At 40.6% G+C, this 17,883-nt stretch overlaps 1 protein-coding gene across 1 annotated transcript in view; it reads right to left on the bottom strand.

Annotated features, from left to right (window-relative positions):
- Positions 1–17,883, bottom strand: part of LOC108799598 (sperm flagellar protein 1-like) — a 67,643-nt gene that overhangs the window by 24,789 nt on the left and 24,971 nt on the right. The window contains exons 4-5 of the mRNA XM_018571487.1: positions 14,867–14,909; positions 11,013–11,088 (exon numbers count right to left, since the gene is read on the bottom strand). Coding sequence (XP_018426989.1) covers positions 11,013–11,088; positions 14,867–14,909 — 119 coding nt within the window. The remainder of the gene's footprint in view (positions 1–11,012; positions 11,089–14,866; positions 14,910–17,883) is intronic.

The raw sequence follows: 17,883 nt of genomic DNA on the forward strand, positions 1-17,883 counted from the left end.
GGGGCCGGGGGGGGGGGGGGTTCCGCCCGGAATTCTTGTTAATAGCTATCATCAGTGGCTTGTCAGCCGGTGATGACACCTATTAATTTAAAGAGGACCGTCTGGGGAATAGTTCTGATATATTTACTGTTCTAATAGCAGAACGGGAAATGCCACCGATGTATGGCATACATCGGTGGCAGAGAAAGGGTTAAAGCTGAACTCTAGGCACACAGCTAAACACACATATGAGAAATTGTGTGTGTTTGTATCTATCTATATATCTATAGATATATAGATATATAGATAGATACACACAGATACACACACACTGTATATCTCTATCTATACACACACACGGCAAGAGAACTGACCATTTACTGCTGCAGATTCACTTTCATATATAATTCCATCTCCCCACCCTGTGACTGGACAGTGAAAGGAGAAGCAGTAGACTGATGAGCTTATCTCTCTGTCAGTCTGCTCTCTCCTCTTATCCTTACACTACAGCACACTGGCCTTGCTCCTTGTGCTGCTTCGCCCTCATCCTCTTCGAGCTCTGCTGTACAGACTGTACAGTAGAAGGCAAGAGGCTGATACAAAGTCAAGTTCAGATATGTGCACTGATTGCATTAAAAAGGATACATTTCTTTATGTATTAAAAGAGAACTATGGGGTAAGTGTTTTTTCCTATAGTTCTTTTTAGGGTCACGAAAGGACATATACTAACCTCCTCCCGTGACCCAAAGCTCAGTATATCGCGAGCTACAGCTCGCGGTATACTGAGAGCGCCACAACCGGGATGGATCCCGACAATGCTGTCGAGATCCACCCACACTTTGCCTGACGAAGGGGTCCTGTGAGGCTCCGAAACGTTGCATTCACATGTCACGCTAAAGGAATACGAATAACAAAAAAAAGACATGAATGGTGTGCGGACAACATATCTTCTAGATTGTATATTGTGGCGCTATCCACCAGTTGTTCCAGCACCCGTTTGATTTTGGGGTACAGTGTGCAAAGGGGATATTACAAAGACAGACACGCACACACAAGTATTGTTTATATTTCCAATACTGTTAACAGGCCAAGCTGTCCATTAGGCAAATCATTTTTTATATAATTAGGTGCCAAGAAGTTGAAGTTAACGCCGAGCGACCACATGGATCGCCAGAATGATGTGTCCTCTGTTTGGGTCTTAAGTCTTCAGAATGGCATGTTCATAATTTGTGACTTTCTCCATCTACTTATTGCCACACACATTCTGTTCTTTTGCCTTCAACTTTTCCAGTGAGTTGGTTCTTCTCATGCATCAAAAATAAGACAGCGTTGGCCTAGCCATCTGGGCTTCTAGTAAAAGGATTTATTTGTTTGCTTTTCTTGCTGTCCATGGTATTTGTTCAAAGGCATCAATATTTTTCTTGCTTCTTCATTGTTTAGCTTTCACATCCATAGAGAGTAATAGTAAATACCATAGCATGTATGATTCTGATCTATGTTCCTATAGACCCGTCAGTACATTTGAAGATCTCTTCTATCTTCTCTCTTTTTCATACTTGCTCTTCCAAGAGCCAGTCTGCATTGTATTACTTGACTGCACGATCTTTTGTTGTTAATACTTAAACCAAAGAGGGTGAAACGGTTAGCTATTTCTATATCTTCATCACCAACTTTGTAGTTAGTGGTCTTTCCTGTTGTCATAACCCTATAAACCTTGATATTTATGAATACAAATCCAACTGGTGGAGGTGAAATATGGATTGAATCTATATTTCCTACTATATCATTACTTCACTTTGAAAGATTTTACTCTTTATCAATATTATTTCTTTAACATACAGTATGCCTCCTAGCAGATACCGCAGCAAAGCAATCAATCACAACCTTATGAAAATAATAAGCAAAAATATCTTATTTCCGATAAATATCAACAAAACCGCATACTGAGAATGCAGAACAAACGGCGGCCTGCATGGGCGCGTTCTGCGCGGCATCATCTTTGAGTGTATTTTGGTATACACAAAGATGGCAGCGCCGGTATATTTGGGCACCGCCATCTTGGTGTATAACAAGATAAACTCAAAGATGGCGGCGTGCCTGCGCTGAACGCGCCGCGGCCAATATGGCCCCCGCGCGTTCTGGAAACAAATTTATGTATGCCCGAATATAGTTTTAGTATATTCGGGCTTATAATAAATTTGTTACTTCGGATTCGGACGAACAGCCGATTCAACTGAATTTTGTTGATCTGCAGGTTCATCCAAATCCGAATGCACATGTCTAATAACCACTAAAACTTTCCTTCCGCGTGGCAGTTGTACACTTATATTAGTCTATAATGAGAGCGAGTTTGGAGTGGTGGCTACTTTACAACACACACAGGGGCCAAAGTAGCCATCTTTCAAAAAGGAAGGACAGTGTCAGCACAAATTCGGAAATTATTTGGAGGATCTACAGTTGAGTAATGCACACATAAGCTACATTTTGTTAATAGTTAGGGTGCCTAAATGCATTTTTAAGATTTATCTCCTGAGTTTAGTGTCACTTTAATATGCCATCTTCAAAACAGATCCCATCTTTCTAACACATGCATTTGACCAAGGGACAAGTGCATGTAAAATATATCTTCAAGGGTCAATTAGTATAACACAGAGGTCTAGGTTTACAACCATATTTGTGTACGATATTGGTCAAACAGGCTTGTTCACAATAGGCATCCGGTTTCTACAGTGCTCATCATACTGCACACAGAAGTCTCATCCCCTCAGTCAGGGTATATTAATAATACTGTGTCAACTACTGTTATCATTGAAGCACAGTCAACTTCTTTTTTTGTATACCTTTGCTTTCCAAAATTATCCAGAATGCATCTACAATAATGTTTCTAGTTCCTCTGCCTTTTCTATATCCAGCTTGTACATCTGATTATCCTATTTCAATATAAAGGTTCTAGTCAGCATTGAGTAAACTATGGCATGATTTTGCTGGTGTGTAATATTAGTGAAACTGGTTAAAAAATTATTTAGCCTTTCAGGTCTCCCTTCTTTGGTATTAAAATATACTCTGCTCTATTCCATTCCGTCTGCCTTTGAGTGTTTTTCCAGACTTATCAAGTTTGTCTGCACTTTAATTGATTCTTCTTCAGTTTCTTGCAGTAATTCTGATGCAATCTTATAAATTCCTGTGGCCTTCCTTTTTAGCAGTGATCTCAGTTCCAGTCTGACATTTTCCATCACTGAACTTTTTTGCTGGGCTCAGAATAAGTGTCTTTGTTATGATGTCTTTGCTATAAAAGGTCTTATATGTATTCCGTTTTTGCTCAAGCTCGGTTCCATCAGTGATGATTTATCCATGGACATCTTTCAGCACACATAGTCAAAGCTAAAATGAGCTTTTTTTTTCTATATCACAGATCTTCTAAAAAGTGATCTGTTTTTCCACATTTGTTTCATTCTTAAATGTTTTTTAAAATGTTGTTGTAATATTAGTAATTACCCTTCCTGGCAGCTTGTTAGAATTCACGATTCAGTTCTTTTACAAAATTTTTATCTGTCATTTTTGCTCATCTCCTCTTTTGAGCAATTTTCACTGTATATTCTGTCATCTTCTATATATTGTCTAAGCTTTTCTCAGATTCATCCTTGATGATTTCTTTGAATTCCATTCACAATTCACCTGGTTTGCTATCAATTACTGTGTAATATTAGTGTTACATATAAGTTTAACATATAACATTTTTCAACATTTACTTTGAAAGATAGTTTTCCAGGTTGTTTTGGAAGACTGATCTTTTTCAATTTCACTTGAAGTTTGCACATTAACAGTTTATGATCTGTTCCACAATCCACTCCATGCCATGTCTCTGCTATTATAGCACAGAGACTATGGTTCATTTGATTTGTCTATCTGGCGATTTCCAGGTGTACAGATGTTGATTTTTTTTTACTTGAAGAATATTAGTAATGAAGAGGTCACTGTAGTCACGGAAGTTGATTAGTATTGCCCTGCTTCATTTCTGGTTGCATGATGTTGTCCGTTTGTATTTTTTACCTTTGCATTGCAATCTTAAATGACTAGTAGTATATCTTGCTTGCAGGTCTTGTCAATCTCAGTCTGGGTTTGATCTTAAAACTATTTAAAACTTCTTGTTCATCGATTTTTAGGGCAAAAAACATGTATAGCAGTGACATTAAATGGTTGTGCCAACCATTTAATGTCACTGTTATACATGTATAACATGTATCTCTCGATTTCTATGACTAGAATGCCAGGAGACGAAGGTAGACAAGTCTGATACAAGTCTAGGAGGCTGCAATGTGCCCGAGTGGCCAGAAAAGAAAGGACTTGTGGCGTCAGATGTAAAACAACAGAGGCCACAGTAATTCGATCTCAGTAAGCATACATCTGTGGAGGGGAAAGGTGGGATCAGTCCCTTATGGCAAAGGGGCAAACAGAATAAGTGCAATACGTTTTAAAGTGCACATATCCTCCAAGGGCATAATAGCTAGGGGAAAAAACGCAGAGGTTTTCTCTTCCCTTGGTGCTCTATGTACTTGCTTACTTTGTTTAATGGTTAATCCAGCAAGGCTGCTGCCCAATGTAGGTGGTAGGTTTTAGGCTGGCATTGCTGCTAAAACCTGTCTGCCATGGTTGCATGTAACAGGAATTGTAACTCCAGACAGTACAGATTTTAGCTTACCTGATGCACACGTGCCTCCTTGCATTGACAAGGCACCTTATATAAGAAGGAAAGTGGGAGTTACAGAAGTCCCTGTCTCAGCTGCTAAATAGCCAGAGCAGCTGTCGATCAGCCTGTATAGGGCATTGACTGCAGTGGATTGGCTTTAAAAAGTACACGGTGACCACCAACCTGCAGGATTGGGAATTAGTGACAACCTACTAAAGAAGGCCACAAGGAGAGAAGAAACTGTCAGGATCAACAGGTATTGATAAAACATTTATTCACGCCCAAAAAATTTTTTTTCAATTACACAACACAGCTACATTTACAAAAAAAAAAAAAAGGGAGGAGCTATGTACACAGCTCTTGTATTTTGGTTTAATACACTAAACTGCATCAGTGGGGTAAAGGAAATAGGCCATTCACTTTGCCAGATAATTTTTCCTTGGTTTAATAAATATGGTTAAAAATCACTTCGCAAACAATACCCAGTCACATGCAACAAAAGCTAGAACAGTAATTTTGCTTGTATGTGATTTGATGATGAAAGACAGCAGAGCTTCACATCATTCACTAAGCTAAGAGGAAATTCACTAGCAAAGTGCAAATTTCTGTGCAAAGAGAACAGCCTGTTTGTCTTTTGTAAATCAACTCTAGTGACTTTAGTAAGATTTGAGCAGTATTCTGTTATTGCCCCAAAATGTTATAATTTATAAAGGTCAGAACAGTGTGTATAAGTGTCTTGTTGCCCATATTAACAGACAAAATGCTCCCTTATAAATTTCTACTGCATTGCAAATGGAAAGCATATGATTGGTTGCTAGGAGTAATACTACTGCATCTTTATTGCATGAGGTCCCTTGGGTTAAAAAAAAAATAAAAATGAAAGTTAATAAGTACTCTTCATCTAAAGGAGCCCATACACCTTACGATTATCGTAAGATAATCGTATGCGATCGACTTTTCGTACGACAATCGTAACGTGTGAATAAAGTGCCTGACCGATAGTACTGTACAATCGTACGACTTTTGATGCTCAAGCATGTTTGAAAACTTTGGTCGATCGTACGATGTTCGCATGGTTGTGGGCGTTTCCGTCCGTCAAGTCGTACGTTTAACACTGCGCAAACGAAAATAATTGCGGTCAATTACCGCAAGTCGCCCAGGTGTTTTTTTTAACTACCGCTGATTAAACCTTTCGATAATCGGGGCAGGATGGGGCCGTCGTACGAAAATCGTACGACGGTTCGATCATCGGACGAAAAGTTTCGTCCGATAATCGTAAGGTGTATGGGCACCTTTAGGAGTACTGTGTTGCAGCAAAGAGCCTAGTGAATGTTGAGAAGGATCACTAATTTAATAAACTTTACTGAATTACTGTTGTTAAAACATTAACATTTTCATTAATTAGTTGGAAGCTGTGTTATCCATGGCAAGAATTGTGTTTTGGATTTTTTTTAGAAGTCAGATTATAACATTCACAATTATAATATATATTATACACTACAAAATGTGAAATGCATAAAAACAGCTTCTCTTGTGCATGCACAATGTGAAAACTATTTTGCTGTGCTGAAACTCTAATGTTTTTCTTTAATATGACGGTTATTTTTGTTGAAAATTGCAAAAGTAAGAATGCTACTCTCTGGAAAGACCCCTGCCTATGGGAAATTGAACTAAGAAAAGCAAAGAAATCTTTTACCTCCTGACCTCAGTTTCCTGTGTCTAATCTGGGAGTATGAACCCCCGGCTGCTAGTGGCCTGCAATTAATTATTATGATCTCTTAAGGGCTTGGAGCATCTACCTTCTGTTCACCAGATCACTTCATACGATAGAATTTAGTTTTTTCCATCTCACAAATATAAACCTTTGATGCAATGTCAACCATTAATGGAAAGAAAATAAATGGTGGGACTCGGTAAATAGAACAGTTTTATAAATAGAAGCAAAGGTTCCCATCTAAAACAAAAAACTGATAAATGCACTGGCATGCAAGCACAGCTGGATTGCGAGTCATGCTTATTATAAGCAAATTAAAGAAAAGTGCAGCCATTCGGCCACCAATCCATTTCTTGTCTTTTTTTATGTCTAGTGTAGATTAGAATACAATGTTAAACCTAATTGGCTGCTAGAGATAACATCTAGGTTTATAACTCTAGTTGTTTGGGCTTGTTCACACCGAAAGCATGTGCATTCCAGAGCGGTAGCTGCTGGAACGCACCGCAATCGCTGAGAAACTTCCCCCAGCGTTTTGGGGCGGGAGGGGGCGTGGCGGTGGCTTGAAGTCAATGGCACCGCTTCCACGCCCCCCTGCCCGCAGCGCGATCGGACGCGTGGCAAAACTTTGCCAGCGTTCCGTTCCACTGCAAACGCAAAAAATAGGGCAAGCCATGGACCAGGGGCAACTAGCAAAAGACTGTGGGTGCGATGCATAGCGATGGCAGGTAAATATGATATTGGTACAGTTTTAAAGGAGTTCACGTTATCTCTAACAGTAATTCTATTAGTAAAGTAGAAATACCAAACTGAATTCACCACATCACATGTTTAATTTACTAGAATCTTATGACATTGTCATATTGAATGAACTGTTAAAGTCTGTCATGTAAAAAAAAAATAACAAAATACCCCATATTTATTTCCTACTATGCATTCATTTGGGCTCAAATTATAGCAGTATTTTTGCCCACTGCATAGAATAACAGGAGTTTTCATTTACAGTAAAAAAAAAAAAAACTGTTCCTTAACCTCCCTGGCGGTATGATTTTTAATTTTTTTCATGTCATTTTTCTGTCAATTTGTTTTTCACATTTTTTTTGTCTGTCGTTTTTTTCTTTTGAATATCCCGCCGGTTCCACCCCCCTGCGACGAAACCCGGAAGACGGCCGCAGAACACAGCGCGGCTCGAGGGACAAGGTAAGTAAATGCTATGCAGCTTTCCCGAGTGTAGCTCGGGGTTACCGCTTATGGTATGGAAAAGTAACCCCGAGCTACACTCGGGAATACCGCCAGGGAGGTTAAGGGACAAAGAATAAGAGACAAATTGGGGTTATATGCAGCTGCCCACGTGAGGTGGATTCTAACTGTTCAACAGTCCTGGGTCTTCTTTGTTATATTTTTTGTTTTAAGATGCGCCAAATATTTTCAATTAGTGAAAGGTCAGGACTGAAGGCAGGCCAGTTAAGTACCTGGACTCGAAGGCCTGGTTCACACCTGGGCGTTTTACAGCGCATTCCTACGCTCTGTAAGCGGAAGCAGAGACACCGGCACTCCAAATTTGCAAAATACGTCTATTTATTGACGTGCATCGTGGTAGAAAACAACGAACGTTTCGGGGTCACAAAGGATCCCCTTCATCAGGTAAAACATACCACAATGCACGTCAATAAATAGACGTATTTTGCAAATTTGGAGTGCCGGTGTCTCTGCTTCCGCTCACGATTGTTACGGCTGCCACCCGTTGACTACCGCAAAACGCCCTACGCCCAAAGAAGTACTGGAGCTTCTTTGGGGCGTATTTGGTGCGCGTATCCATTGGGATACAGCCAAGTAGCCCTCGGAAACGCGCGTTTCCTGGATATACTGTATCTTACAGCATTGATGGTGCCTTTCCAGATGTGGATGGTGCCTTTCCAGATGTGCAAGCTGCCCATTCCATACGCACTAATGCACCCCCATATCATCAGAGATGCAGAAGCGCTGATAATAAGTGGGAAGATCCCTCTCCTCTTTAGTCCGGATACGAGGCGCTCATGGGTGCCAAAAGGAATGTCAAATTTCGATTCGTCTGAGCACAGAACAGTTTTCCACTTTGCGACAGACCAGTTTCAACTGAGCAAATTTGGCGTGCCGGTGTCTCTGCTTCCGCTCACGATTGTTACGGCTGCCACCCGTTGACTACCGCAAAACGCCCTACGCCCAAAGAAGTACTGGAGCTTCTTTGGGGCGTATTTGCCACGCGTATCCATTGGGATACAGCCAGGTAGCCCTCGGAAACGCGCGTTTGTCGTTTTTTACTGTGTATCACGGTAAAAACGCGCAACAAACGCGCATATTCGATACGCCTAGGTGTGAACCCAGCCTTATACCATGAAGCCATGCTGTTGTCATACATGCAGTTAAGCATTGTCCTGCTGAAATATAATAGGCCTTACCTGAAAAAGAAGTTGCTGCATGGGAGCATATGCTGCTCTAAAACCTGGATATACTGTATCTTACAGCATTGATGGTGCCTTTCCAGATGTGCAAGCTGCCCATTCCATACGCACTAATGCACCCCCATATCATCAGAAATGCAGAAGCGCTGATAATAAGTGGGAAGATCCCTCTTTAGTCCGGAGACGAGGCGCTCATGGGTGCCAAAGGGAATGTCAAATTTCGATTCGTCTGACCACAGAACAGTTTTCCACTTTGCGACAGACCAGTTTCAACTGAGCTTTGGCCCAGAGAAGACAATGGCGTTTCTGGATCTTGTTCAGATATGGCAGCTTCTTGGCATGATAGAGCTTTACCTTGCAGTGATGTCCATCAAAGAATCATGCCTGTTTTTAATGCAGGGAGGGACCGAAGATCATGGGCATGCAGTATTGTGTTTTAGTCTTGTCTCTTATTAGATCTCTTAGATCTCTATCTCTTATAGAGATTTCTCCAGATTTTGAGAATCTTTTGATATTATGTACTGCAGATGATGATATATTTAAAGTCCTTGCAATTTTACTTTGAGGAACATTATTCTGAAATTGCTCTGAAAATATTTAGACTCAGCTTTTCACAGATTGGTGAACCTCTGCACATCTTTACTTCTGAGACACTCTGACTCTCTAAGATGCTCTTTTTATAACCAATCATGTCACTGACCTATTGCAAATTAATCTAATTAGTTGCAAAATTCTTCCAGCTCTTCCTTGTTAGTACCGTCTACTTTGCCAGCTTTTTGTTGCCCTGTCCCAACTTCATGATAAATCTGAATTTTTGGCTAGAAAGCAGCTTAAAAACCCCAAACAATTATATATTTTCTGAAAGCAGAGTAGAATTAAAAAAATGTTAGTTGCAATTTCTTACCAGTGTCGTACCAGTATTTTTAGGATAAAATACACTAAAATAAAATTTAGTGCACAGAAACAGAATATAATACCGAATTTTTTGGTAAAATATAAAAGATGGGGTCACATCAGGTAAATTGATACAAAACATGTCAAGCCACAAAATTGCGTGCGCCCATGAAACCACAAAAAACTACAATACCCAGAACTTCCGATAGGCAATGCTTTAAAAGATTTTACTACTCATCCGTTTAATGTTAACAGTGACTGATGGCCCTAGAATTATTGCTCTCTCTCCAATGTTCACGGCGATATGTAACATTTCTGGTGCGTTTTTGCACATAGGCGCATCTGATGCATGTTTGCGTTGTATGTGCGTGCAAGTGGGGGGCGGGGGACTTTAAAAAAAAAAATTTTTTATTTTTTTTGCACTCATCTCTGCTAACAAGCCCCCTATGTCTTTCAAACCACTAATGTCACCTGGGGACCCCAAAGAAGCTGATTAAGCAGAGATCTGCTTCACTAGTTTCTTCTCCTGGCTCTAAGAGCCAGAGAATTTAAACAGTGACACCGGAAGTGATTTAATAGACATGTAATAGACATCACTTCCCGGATCCAGTGATCGGAGGAGAGATTAGCGGGTAGAAGCCTGCTGATCACTCACCGATTGAAGAGGAGAGACCCCCACCGTGCCAGAGAGTGATTGAAGAGAAGAGACCCGCCCCGGAAGACGGCAGCGGAGGGGGGAGCGCCGGATCACTTGTATATAAACAGCAATCACCAGCCTTTTAAAACCATACCAAGAACACAGCTGCAGCAGCCATGTTCTTGGTATAATAACTTCAAGCGGATGACGTGTATTTACGTGAACCCGCTAGAAGTGGTTAAACATTTGATGCTTTATATTGTGAATAAAATATGGGTTTATGAGATTTGCAAAGCATTGCATTCTGTTTTTATGTAGATTTTACACAGCATCCCAACTTTTTTGGAATTGGTGTTTTATGCAAAAAAGAAAAAGTTAGAAACAAATTGAAGAACCTTTTCAGAAACGTTATCCATCCTCTTAAGGACTCTTGCATGTTGGGAGTGGAAAGGGTTATACCTGGCTGGCCAACTTTTTTTTCTATTTGCCAGGGTCCACCTTCTGTAGGTGGCTGAATATAACCTCATATGTCACTGACTACTGATACAGTACTCCTTAATGAACAATAAAGACACATATAGCAGTAAACCATAAAACATAATCCTAAGTCCACAAATACATATATGTTTTTCCAATCTAAAAACACACATATATCATACATACCTTTTTTGGTGACTGTAGGCTTGATCTGCAGGAGGTAATATTCTGCCGTACGTGGGTGAAGTAACAGCTGTAGAACCTGAAACAGTAAATACTCTATTGAGAAACAAAAGTGTTCAAAACAAAAATCAAACCAAACATTAAAGGTGGCCATACACTTTACAACCCTCGCAAGACTTTTGTCTTGCGAGGGTTGTAAAGTAAATTTTAAAAAAAAGTACGATCTGCCTATCTTGGACAGGCTGATCGTACTTGCGATGATCGCAAGCCTGCCCCCCTGAGGGGCGGGCTTCCGATGACTGCAATGCTGAACGGGCAGTGTGCACGTGCGCACACCGGCCCGTTCGGGTGTTATCTCTCGATCGTGTTTTCCAACATGCTCGAAATACAAAAGTCGTGCGACCGCACAGTAGAAACGGTCGCACGCCTTCCATACACTGCACGATTATCGTACAATCGCGGGATTTCCTTCGATTCTCATACGATAATTGTGCAGTGTATGGGCACCTTAACCCCTTTGTGACGGGAGACGTACACTGTACGTCCCGCCACAAAGGGACCAAATGACTCGTCACGTACATTGTAAGTGACAAGTTATTTGCTGCATTAGAGGGCTGGTTACCGTTGAGAATCAGCGGTTACCATTCATTAATGGATGCCTCAGTATAGGAGGCATCCATTAATTAAAGGGTTAACCTTTTTCAGACACCTGATACCTTAATATCGGGTGTCTGAGAGTCAAAGCAGAGCGGGCAAACATGCCGGCAAAAGAAGTGTGTTACTGGCAGTGTGTTACTGGCAGTTGAAATTATATTATAATATTTAACAGGTGAAAAGAAAAGATTTATAAAAAAAACTAAAAAAAGAAAGCTAATGCAGCCACCTCATTTAAGGATTGGTAAACTGCAATATGTTATATTTTTGTTATTGGGTTTAAATATTCAAGTATATCAGGTAGGGATGTCCCGATACCGATGCTAGCTTCGGTATCAGGACCGATACAATGCATTTTCACAAGTACTTGTACTTATGAAAATGCCCCGGTACATAACGCCGATGCTTGCGCATCGGTGTTGAAATCCTAACGCCCGGAACATGTAGTTCTGGGCGCGAGCAAGCGAGAGCAGGGGGCGTGGAGCGGTGACGCGGGGGGTGTGGAGCTTTGACGGCGTGGAGCTGTGACAGAGCAGGGGACGTGGAGCTGTGACAGAGCACGGGGCGTGGAGCTGTGACAGAGCACGGGGCGTGGAGCTGTGACAGAGCACGGGGCGTGGAGCTGTGACAGAGCACGGGCCGTGCAGCTGTGACAGAGCACGGGGCGTGGAGCTGTGACAGAGCACGGGGCGTGGAGCTGTGACAGAGCACGGGGCGTGGAGCTGTGACAGGCTTTGTCACCACCCTCAGCCTCTGTTCTTGGCCGCTGCTCGTTGTGGTCACAGGAGTTCTAGCACAGTGCTGTGCTAGAACTCCTGTGTTGGAGGTGGCAGGGTCACCTCCAAATGCTATCACGCAGGGGTTTGTCAACCCCTGTGTTATAACAATACAGTTAAGTAAAAAAAAATATTAGTTAAAAAAAAGGAAAAAAGGAAAAAATAACTCATTAAAAATGTAAAAAAATAAAAAAGGCGATAAAGTAAAAATAAATGAAAATTTAAAAATGTTACAAAGTAAATACAAATTTAAAAAAATTAAAATGTTACAGCTTTAAACTATGTTATAAATATATACACAACATATTTTACGACAACAAAAAGGGGTTTGGGCTCATTCACAAAATGCTTTGCATTTCCACCTTTACAGTCAAAATTTGAGAAAACACCACTGTATGTTTGTGTGTTCCCATTTACACAGCATACCTTAAATTATTTTAAAACATTCTTACCTTTAGCTGTTTCTTTGGATTAGGATTATTCATAGGATTCTATGGGCAGCTTCTATTGCTTTGAAAATATGGCAAGGTGAAGATTTGGAAGAAACTTAGGGACAGTTTTTTAAATGCATGTTAATACAATGCACCACCCAATGCCTTGATATCTTCAACTCTGTGTTAGGACAGAGAGTGTTGAACATTTAGTTAAGAAATTATCATGAAGATCTGCCAGCACAGTACAGACAGGTAAATTACAGCAAACAACTCCCTACCCCCTCATAAACATTACATAGAAAGGAAGAACTAAGTAGGGTTTTTCAGCCCTGGCATTTTGAGAAAAGAAAAGTAAAAAGGTAAGCAGCAGTTTTTAAAAACATATTTTTTTAAAGTTATGCAATGTGATTGGGAACATGTAACAAATATAACGTAGGTGTTAACTCAATTTGGCTGCAAACGTGGAAATACACTTTAAAAGTGAGTGCATGTGATATGTTCAAAGTAAATCTCTTCAATGTGTGCTGAAGCTGTAAAGCCTTGTTTCTATGTATTGCTTGTAATTGTATATGTAGTATAAATGAGAGCTGCTCGTTAGGCATAGCACTCTGTGCTTCCTGATTAATAGTGAAGCAGTGTTTGTGTTTTACTTTTTCTCTCTTAACAGAAGTCTATTAGTTTGTGCAAATCACCAAAAACATACATTCACTGCCTTATCTTGTTATTGGATATTAATTTGAAGATATCTACAAATCTCAACAGAAAATATTTTCATGAAAATATTACACAAGTAAAAAAGTAAAAGCCACATTGAAGTTATTTTCTAGTAAACGTAAATATTATGTGCATGCAATGGACATAGTTTGCCTTCAATGCATTTTTGTTATTTAAAAAAAATGCTTGCCAAGACTATAATGAGAGGATGACATTTTTATTCAAGCCGTGTGTAATCAATTTTCTTGATTTAATGAGAAAAATTTCAGTTCAGGGCTAGTGTTGAGATGTCATTTTATCGTTGCCTAAGGAGCCACAGGGGATATAGGAAGATGTATCCCCTATGTTACCTCATCACTGATGATCTGCAGGTGCTGAATGCAGAGACAACTCAACAGGTGAAATGAATTAAAACAAAACACTTCAGATGGTTGTATTGATTAAAAAAAAAGCACGTGGATGGTATTCAAGTTGATACTTTATTAATATTTGAAATAACTGTTAAGGTGCCCATACACCTTACGACCGCAATGCAGAACGGGCAGTGTGCGCGCGCGCACACCGGCCCGTTCAACAGCTATCGAACGAGCGGGTTAGAAACCGGCCGACAAAAGACTGGTTCGACAAAAGACATGCGACCGTACAGTAGAAACGGTCGCATGCCTTCCATACACAGTACGATTCTCGTACGATCGCGGGATTTCCCGCGATTCTCGTACGAGAATCGTACAGTGTATGGGCACCTTAAGGCTTTGTCCACATGGAGCGTTCTGGGGTTCCCGTGTCAAGCACCTATGGATTCTTGCAGCAGGAATCCCAACAGGGTTATTCACAAAAGGGTGAAGAGTTTGGAGAAAGCAGGAGAATTGAACCATCCTAGACGCATGTATCCTGCTTCCAGGGACAATCATTTATCCTAAACTGCATGTATTAGTACCATGTATGATTACCCGTGTACTGCCGCTGACAGAAGCAGCTGATGTCACCCTATCATTGAACGAAGACACCTGGGATTCCTGCCACAAGAATCTGTAGGTTATTGTCACAGGAATCCCAGAATGCAGCAGTGGAACTACACTTGGTTTGTTAAAAAGCAGTGACAGGTAGGGTTTTTTTATGATAGATGTGACTGTGTATGTCTCTCCTGTCCCAGATGCTTCTTCCTGCCTGTCAACACTTTTTTGTGTAAATGTACACTGAACTGCGCATTTCATTCACATGTACGGAAGATAAGTTATATGCAGCTTTAACTATGGAATTAATTATAATCTACTCTTACCATATGTCGGTTGCCCGGTATGTGTGCTGAAGTATTCAGATTCCTGCAAAGGATAAACCAATATTGCATATCAAATGTACAAGTTATAGGGCTATCTCAGTTTTATCAATACAGGGGTGGGGCTTTATTAAAACTGGAGTAGACAGAATCTGGAGCAGTTGTACACAGTAACCAATCAGCTTCTATCTTTATTTTTATTTGTTAAGCTTTGAAAATAAAAGCTAGAAGCTTACTGGTTGACATGCACAGTTACCTCTCAAATTCACCTCAGTATCTTTTGTATCCCATGCACTGCTTGATTGCAGTTTGGCAACAAGAGTCATGTATGTTAAGGAAGCCTAATAAGAAAGACAAAATGCAGTATTTTATCAAACTTACACCATTTTCACTCATTTTTATTTTATACAAGATATTGTGATGTATCAATCACAGAAGGGCCTCAAGAAAATGTGATCTGCAGTATGGTTGCTACATCACTATTTGTAACTGAGCAGTTCAGTATAAAAACAAAATAGATTTTTGTACTTTTACTGTAAAATACAGTGGGAGGGATGCAAGAATTAGGGAATTCTGAAACAGTTGAGGTTATACTGCTGCCTACAGGAGGTTAGGACGCTGGTAAGAAAAAAATAAATAAATGTTGAGGCTAACCCCCAAACAAACAGCCTCCCACTTGTTGAAGCTGGAGTCACACCCTTATGGAGAAGGCTAAGCAGATTAGTTAGCTTCAAGCCAATGCGGCTTGAGTGGGAGAATGCTCTTACTGTCTACAAGATTGTACTACTGCAGTAGATGAAGGGGGTTGTTCCACCCTTTCCACTGATCTGCGTTATGGTAGGAGTACAAGTACGACCACCAGTGGCAATGACTGTGTCAATAGCATGTCTGAAGAGGTGACTTCCCTGAATGGACAATGGAGGCAAATGTTTTTTGGGCATCAAAGTGCCCTATGTGTGTGACCAGGCATCAGTGCTATGGAAGAAACAAGTTAGGATGCTTACAACAGGCTGTCACAGCTAAAGTGCAAAGCCCCATGCATTGCTCCAAACACTCAATGAAACAAGGACACTGGGATCAAAGTAGGAAATCTAACTGTTTGGCAGTGAAATCCCTAAATGTGCGAACACTAAGAACACGTTTAGTAGGAGTTCTATAGTTAACATTGATTAATGGAGCATCTACGGTGGAGAGAAACCACTCAGCATTAAATCTCCTCACAAAGGGAAAAAGCCCTGCCGCATTGTCTGGAGGGGCCCAGGATCCTACAGGGAGTTTCCACTCGTCAGAGGAATGACTTAAGCAGTGGGTGTACCGGAAAGGTCTTTGCAGCTATTTTAGCTCTGGAAGACTCCAGGCAGGGTAGCAGGAACTGTATCATCCAGTTTGACAAAAACCCCTTGTAGATGTCAGTCGTCTGCAGGTGGCTCAGAAACGTCCTCTTTAGGAGTAAAGTGTTGGGACTTTGAATCTGAATCAGAGATAACAGGGGCCTCGGGCACATTTTGAGGTAAAGAACCACAGGAAACAGAGCTAGACTCGTACAGGAGCACGCTTAGAGCCTGTGCGAATACACTGCTCCAGTAATTTTGCACAAACAGAAAGTCCAAAGTGGACATAGAGGTCTTTGGGGACATGGGGAGGTGTTGCCTCACCCAACAGTGCCGAAGAAGCCTCTGATAAGAACGACCCTATAATAACCAGAGTATCAGGTGCTAGAGTGCAAGAACAAATTTCTTCTGGAGGTGAAGGTGGGCAGTGGAATGAGACCAGCGACTGGATGATCCACTAGGTGCATCAAGAGGAGCAGCAGGATGCTCATTTTTCTAGGATAAATGACAGGACAGGGCATGGAGCTTGCATGCACAAAACACTCCAGCTAACAGATGATGTGAATGGTTAGTTCCCTTAGCCTTAACCCTTACTGCGTTGAAACCAGCAGTGGCAGGAAAGTTTAAAAAGGTGTCCAACAGTACCAACTGTGAGGTAGTTCCCAGTGTTTCAGCCTAACGAACCTTACTCACCAAGTGAGTCTTCAGAGACAGGTCACATCAGAGGATGTGCCGTGGCTCTGGACTTTGAAAGTGCTTTGCCGCTAACTGACACAGTGCAAATAGGTCTGAAAGGTGCGTCTAGGTCACATTCCAAGATAGTCCCACACTCTTTCAGTCCAAGATCAGGATACTGCTTCCAAAGCTGTTGCTGAAGATATGCTGATCCTGATAGCTGCTATGTAGAGACTAGCTCAAGCAGCGGCATGGAAATCTTGAATGAAGTCACTGAAGGAATAACATTATTATGGGTGTATCAAGAATCCTGACTGATATCAGTAATGAAAGAGTCTAACAGAAAAATTCTGTGGGTCGCCTCCACCCTGGCTCCTTGCATTGATCTCTCCCCCTAATAAGTAATATATAGACAAAAAAGTAGAGGAAAGGGTTTGTAGAGAGATATATCAAACCATGCGTAAAACGATATCAAATTTATTGTACATAAAATGAATTGCAGTAAAAACATTGCTTGGTTATTACAATGGATAGAACTTATAGATAGCATTATTACATACATGAATGTAGTATCCCAATTATTGCCAAACCAGGTTCATCCCTTCTCATTGATTGGCCTGACATACATAAATTAAATTGTTAAATTCTCAAACATATAGGTCATGATTCGTAAAAAATGATCAATTCATTGGTGTGTTCTTCAAACTATATAGCCTGACATACATAAATTTGTTGTCACGGTTTGAGGTTTTGAATTATGTTTGCGGTTCAATTAGTGGGAATTTCACACACAAAGGAATACCAATTAACAATATATACATTCACCCACCTATGATTTGGGACACACACAGGCAATTGCCATGATTTAGACTACAGACACTCATGCATATGTTATATAGACCTATTAACAGCAACTGACTGTCACTAAAGAAAACGTATGAACAATCCTTTCACCTATATACTAATGTATCCAGATGTATGCACACATATATATATATATATATATATATACAC

The sequence above is a fragment of the Nanorana parkeri genome, unplaced genomic scaffold (genome assembly GCF_000935625.1).
Source record: "Nanorana parkeri isolate BGI_ZX_2015 unplaced genomic scaffold, ASM93562v1 scaffold1767, whole genome shotgun sequence".
NCBI lineage: Eukaryota > Metazoa > Chordata > Amphibia > Anura > Dicroglossidae > Nanorana > Nanorana parkeri.